General features: G+C 37.1%; 1 protein-coding gene across 1 annotated transcript in view; it reads right to left on the bottom strand.

Annotated features, from left to right (window-relative positions):
• Window positions 1–1,734: 1,734 nt before the first annotated feature.
• MGARP (mitochondria-localized glutamic acid-rich protein) overlaps window positions 1,735–6,607 on the bottom strand; it is a 21,174-nt gene continuing 16,301 nt past the window's right edge. Inside the window, exons 3-5 of the mRNA XM_006887031.1 lie at window positions 4,862–4,955; window positions 2,685–2,715; window positions 1,735–2,146 (exon numbers count right to left, since the gene is read on the bottom strand). Coding sequence (XP_006887093.1) covers window positions 1,735–2,146; window positions 2,685–2,715; window positions 4,862–4,955 — 537 coding nt within the window. The remainder of the gene's footprint in view (window positions 2,147–2,684; window positions 2,716–4,861; window positions 4,956–6,607) is intronic.

Raw genomic sequence — 6,607 nt, 5'->3', positions numbered from 1 at the left:
TGAGTCACAGGCAACTCAACAACACATAACAACAATAACATCACTAATATCACACACTAGCAAAATACTGCTGAAGATTATCCAGAAACAACTGGAACAGTACATTGAAAGAGAATTACCAGAAATAGAAGCTGGGCTTAGAAGACTTCATGGCACTGTTGTTGTTGTTGTTGATTGCCACTGAGTTGAGCAGGACTCATAGAGACCCTTTGAGCAAAAGAACTGAAGCCTTTCTATAACTATCATCATTCATGCTGTATAGGAAGTGGATGCCACTCCTGCTTCCAAACCTGTCTCAAACTGGGAGCTCCACCAAACACTGTCTACCATGGGTAACTGTAATGGCATTTGACACCCCAAGGTGGCGCAAGGTTCAGCATCCCAGCAACCCCAAGCTACATCAGTACAGCACATTGACAGAAGAGTGCTGTACCACTTAGAAGAATGTTGCTCCAAAATGTAGTAACAACCAACTTTTAAATACAAAAGCCCTCCATGAGGTCTTGTTGACTCTAAACAAGAGGCTTAAATAAAAAAAAACAACCATTATAATATGCTGTTGTTGTTGTTATTGTTGTGTGCTCTTATCCATTGTCCAGCCAATTCTGACACACCAACCCCCATTGCCCAGTTACTGTTTCAATCCATCTCATCCAGGTCTTCCTTTCCTGTGCTGTCCCTCCACCCTTCTGAGTATGATGTCTTTCTCCAAAGACAGATCTCTCCTGGGCACATGCCCAAAGTAAGTGAGGCGGAGCTTCAAAATCCTAGCCTCCAAGAATACAGTTGGTTTTACCCTCTCCAAGACAGACAGATTTGTTTTCTTGGCAGTCCATGGTATGTTCAAGCCTCTTCTCCAGCACCACAATTTGAAGGCATCAATTCTTCTTTTGTCATCTTTGGTCATTGTCCAGCTCTCTGAAGCATATGAATGAGTGAATTTCTCTAAGTGCAAAGTCTTTATTAAATGTTATTTGAACTGAAAGTGAAAATATCTGAACAGTCTACCATATAATATAAACAGGAGAAAGGCCATATATATTGTTATGAACAGAGTTTGTCACAGAGTATGTTTTTCTCAGTGATATTGAGGGAACTCTGGTAATGAGCTGTGCTGCTAACTTTAAGTCTTATGTTTCAAATCCACCAGCTCTTCCAAGGGAGAAATATGGGTAATCTTCTTCTTGTGAGGGGCATCTCTTCCTCTTCTGCTTCAGAAAACTCACTGGAGGGTCAGGTGTGTGTTGGTTCTAACTTCACATAATAACAGTAATATTGTGAATGTTTAATTTGTTCATGTCATTTACATATGTATTCACAATAACTGTGAAAAACACTTTTATAAATATTAATGAGTAAAAGTTGAAGCACTAAAGATTTTCACATTTTTATTTAAATGCATTCAAATCAAAATTCAATAATCCAGAACTACAAATAATGAAGTAAGGTAAAGATATAGCGAAAGTAAAGTAAATAGAGTTTACATAGATAGATCAATGCCTAGAATAAAAAAAATTACTGCAACTTTATATTCTCATAGTAGAATATAAAATTCTTAAAACATGTAAGATCCAAAATCTCTATCTTATAATCTATCAGTTGATAGAAAAAATCCTCAAAGCATACTAAGATTTCTAGGTAAAAGAGCCCTGGTAAAAACTAAGATTACTAAAAGTACGAGAGTGCCTGTCAGACACTACAGCATGCTTTGTTAATCTATCAGCGTTAGATAAATTAGCCTTGAGCTGAGGCAGCCTCAGAACCAACATCATCTTCTTCCTGAAAAACATTTTCAGCGGAGGATTCAAACTCAATTGTGGCATTTTCTTCTAGTTGAGCATGTTCATCAGAACTTTCCTTCTCTGTTACATCTTTAGCACCATTACTGACAGCAGCTTCATACAGAGCTGCCTTTGTAACCTCTGGGTTTGTTTCAGCATCCACTTCTGTGGTTTCTTCCATGGGTGCATCTGTGCCCTCTTGCCAAGTTTCAGTAACAGCTGCTGCGATCCCCACTGGCGCAGTGTCCATACCTTCTGGACAGGCTGAATCCTCTTTTACGACCACATCTGTTGAGTCTGGAATCTCTCCAGTGCCGACGACCTCTGCTTCTGCTACAGATCCTTCAGGGACTTCTGCATTTGCTCTCTCAGCTTCCACTGTAGCTACTTCAGAGGCTTCAGTTGTTGGTTCCTCTGCTTTCACAGGGTTCTCTTCTTCACCTGGAGGATTTTGCCAGCACACAAAGAATTAGTTTAAAGAGCACACAATACAATGGGTTACTGAACAACTATTCAAAAAATACAGTCAATCTATTTGTACTGACACCTAATGACCTTCAAGGTAGATTGTTAACTGAAAACAAGGTAAAGAACAACACATATCATAGAGCATGATGTTATATGTCCTTGAACAAAAAGGATATGAACTAGTTATATATCTATATTATATCTATATATTATATTATATATCTAACTAGTTATATTTCAAAAGACTATTCAGGATAATTCAAAGACACTGGGGAGAGTATTGGGGATCTGCTTTTCTGTAAACCGCTTTAAACTTAATCAGTTTTTTAAAAAATTGTTATCATTTACATGTATTAACTATTCAAGACAAAGAACATGAACATAAATAGCCAATTTGTCATGTGAGGTAGCATGGATAAGTAGCCATTTTGCTACTTCTGTGACTCTGAGGAATTGCTTTCCTTCCCTAAACCTAAGTTCTGTCATCTGTGAAAACAGAGAGATTGACAATATCTATTTCACAGTCCTGTTTCAAGGCTAATTAAAATAATGTGTATGAAAAGGAGTTTAAAACCAGTCAAATGTACTTCACCTCTGCCTTGCATGTGGACTTCCGAGCTGTAAAATAACCCAGTGGTAGATGGAATTTGGTCCAGGACTTAAGAACAATAAATGACATAGTTGAGCCTCTACATCTTGTGGTTCCTAACCTTTATACTATAATAGACAAAGTGCTAGTCAATAAGCCTTTTCTTTTAAGAACTACCTTCCCTCTGTAACTTGATTTGTGCCACTGTTAGAACCTCTATTTGGAATACTATTGCTTTTAATTTTTGACTCATGTACTTTTAACTTATTAGTTAAATTTGTGTCTTCTAGGCTGCAACAGTTCTATGATGAATCTTCAAGGATATGAATATGTATGGCTAAGCACAACTGATAACAGTGCATCTAAATTCCAAAATCTATCTCCACAATAGTCTATGTGTTTCCTATTGCCAAAGGGGCCCTTTTAGAGTAGTGAGACAAGATCTTCACTCTGAAACCTACAGCGTCCCTTTTCAGCAGGAAGTATCTAAGAGAATACGCCGTCCCCTTTTCCTTATGACTCAGGGTGAAGTCTCTCTCAGGGAGGAGTGATAGGGAATGGCAAAGGACACACTGACAAAGGAGATTAATCAGAACTGGTTTTGACAAGCACTGTGGCAATGGGACAACTAAAACAGACTTTCGAGGAATATTCAACCTGAATCCTTCTGATCATATGGAAATTTTTGAAAGTATTTCTTTGAGTTTATGTTAAATTTGTTTGTTTGTATATAAAGGATGCTCATCTAGATGATACGTAATATGATAAAAAAGGGGGGAAATACGAGAAGCCAATACTAAATATTTGTAATAAACGGAATGCTGTTTAAAAATAAATAAATAAAATGACACACACACACACACACACACAAATAGAAAAAAAGTCAAGTGCCATATAATAGCCATATTTTATTGTTATTGACCAATTCAATAATATTTATGAAATCCTGCAGTATCAGTACTAACAAAAACAACTGCAGGTAGACATGCAAGCTGAAGAGGTATAGGGATATGAAAAGGAATACATCCACATCCATACATTGGCTTGGCAGAAGATATTTCTACATATGCATCTGTATATATTATAAATAGATCCACGTATATTGTGGCCCAATCAAGGGTGTAAGTTATGAAAGCCTCTTAGGCATAGTGAAACACCTTATGGGACTAAATCTTTGGGTTGTGTCATCTGCATAACACAAGTTCTTGATGAATCTTCCTCCAATCTTGATGCCACATTCTTCTTTACAAAGTCCAGCCTCCCAAATGGCCTATTTTATATATAGACTGAAAAGGTATGGAACTAATATCTCTGCCCCTGAACAAAGACTATTGTATTTAATAATAGGGGCATTATATTAAGATGGAGAAGAGTAAAGAATATTATACTGTAGAGTGAAAATGTAACTTTTCTACCCCGGGGTCACCATTTTATTATCAACTAGATCAACTAAGGGACTCAATACATATGACTGATTCTACTATCATGTGTACTTGAGAAAATAACACGTGGGCAATCTTAACTACAACCAAAAATAATAGTTCTGAGATTATTTTGTGAAGGAAATCTCTAGTATTTAAGCTGTTGAGAGGGACAGATGCTAATATTATGCTTGTAAAAATGGAAGCCTGATTAAGGAGGAAAAGAATGTGATCACACAAAGAAGTCAAAGCCATTGGTCAGCAGTATAAATGAAAAACTTTTTTCATTCATCAAAAGCCTTCATTCCAAAAAATAGCATAAAAACTCGCTCATCCACAATGCATAGATTCACTGCCTTTTGGTTGTACTTTTTCTTTCTGAATGAACTACTCAGAGCTATTCCGGACTGAGTTAATAAAGACACGAAAAGCAAAGGGTTGTGAAGGAAATTGGAAGAATCTGGTCTGAAAACAATGTATTCAAATTTTGTAAATAAACTAGTATAATAAAAACTTTTAAAAAGCAAACAGTTTGCATTGTTAGACCAAGATGATGGAAATTATTATCTCAAGAAATACAGTAATAGAGAAATAAACTTTACCTTGAAGTGGATGTAACTCCGCTTTGTTTTTTTCTTTCAAATTTGTCATGTGTTCCGTATGTTTGGTTTGTTCTGATCTGACTGCCTTGTAAGTCTGAAAGTAAACATGTCCTTTGTTTATTTCTTGAACTCTTAGATTCATCATGGCAAGTTCAAAGGTTTATACAATTCTCCATGTAATCCTAAATTAGAAGTCTAAATCATAATTACAACAAAGCAAAAGAGAGAATCCATACCCACTATAAGCTCTCTTACTTCTCCTTTGCAACTTTTGCCATTAAGTAGAAATCTTGGAAAGGGAAAGAAAAATATGCTCTAAATAGGTATCAAAGATAACAGAAATCACACACATCAATTAAGCATATAAAGACAAAGACAAGGAAATAGATTACACTAGGACCATCATGGGGAGCTCTGATGACATGGTCTGTAAGGAGTTGCACTGATAACCCAAAGGCCTGCTTCTCTGGCAGGTCAAATCCATCAGCTGCTCCTTGGTAGAAAGATGAGCAATCTCCTCCTATGTAATTTACAGGTGCAGAAACCCTGTAAAGGTCCAGTGTGAGTTGGTTCCAACTTGACAGCAATTAGATGGGGAGGAAGAGGACTAAAATATCTTGATAGGCATTTTAAAAGTCCCTCCCACATTTATCTCAGAGAAGTGGTACTTCATGTTCATTTAAAACTTGTACTCAAATTTCCATCATAGATTTATTTGTAAAAATCAAAAACAGAAGCCAGCCCAGATGTCCTACCATGTGGCAAAACCATGGAACATGGCTCAGCAATAAATTTGAGTGACTCTCCAGAGATGTATTCTGACTGAAAAATTTCAGTCTCAAGAGGCTACATACTTTTTTATTCCATTTATGTAACATTCTTTAAGTGAAAAATTAGGAGGGAATTGGGAGGGCAGAGGGGAGGTGAGTGGAATTATAAAAGTGAAAGATGGGGTCCTTGTGGTGCTGGAACTCTCATGTGTCTTGACTGTGTGGTGGATGCATACATCTATACAGTTGATATAATTACATAGAATACACACACACATGTATACAAATGAGTGTGTGTGTGAAATCTAAATGTCAATTGAGTGTAATATTGTCTTCTAGTTAGGCAAAATGTTACTGCTGGGACATGCTTGTTATGTGCCATCAAGCTGAACAGGACTCAGAGCAACCCTGTTCTGCACCATACTCATAATTTCTGACACACGTGAGCTGATTGCTGCTACTAAGTAAAAGGGATTCAGGGTCTTTCTGTATTATTTTTTATAACTGTAGGTAAATTTTAATTATCTCCAAATAAAAAGGTTTGTTTTAAACTTCCAAAACAACATGTGGTAGCTCTGGTGCCCTTATCATATGGAGCTGTACTGCAGTCCCAAAGGTATGCAATTCAAATCCACCAGCTACTATGCAGGAGAAGAATGGGCAATCTCCTCCCCAGCAATTAAACTGCATCTGAAAACCTGCTAGCAGGTCAGCTATGGGTCAATACCAACTAGACATTAGATAACAACAATAATGAAGATTTCTACAGTCATTTCCTGTTGTTGAATACCACTGAATTAATTCCATAAAGTAGCAATATGACCTCACTGTAGGTAATTTAAGTATGGTAAGAAGACAAAGATTCTCACCACTGGACCAATTGGTAGCATCAGGATGGATGGCAAAGAGATTGAGATTGTTCACAGCTTCAGTTTGCTCGGCTCCACGGTCAACACTCTTGGCACCAGCAGCCAGG

This window comes from Elephantulus edwardii, unplaced genomic scaffold (assembly GCF_000299155.1).
Source record: "Elephantulus edwardii isolate Elephantulus edwardi_28Jun2011 unplaced genomic scaffold, EleEdw1.0 scaffold00053, whole genome shotgun sequence".
Lineage (NCBI taxonomy): Eukaryota > Metazoa > Chordata > Mammalia > Macroscelidea > Macroscelididae > Elephantulus > Elephantulus edwardii.
Note: the sequence above shows the minus strand (reverse complement) of the source record. Positions and strands in the feature narration are given on the sequence as shown.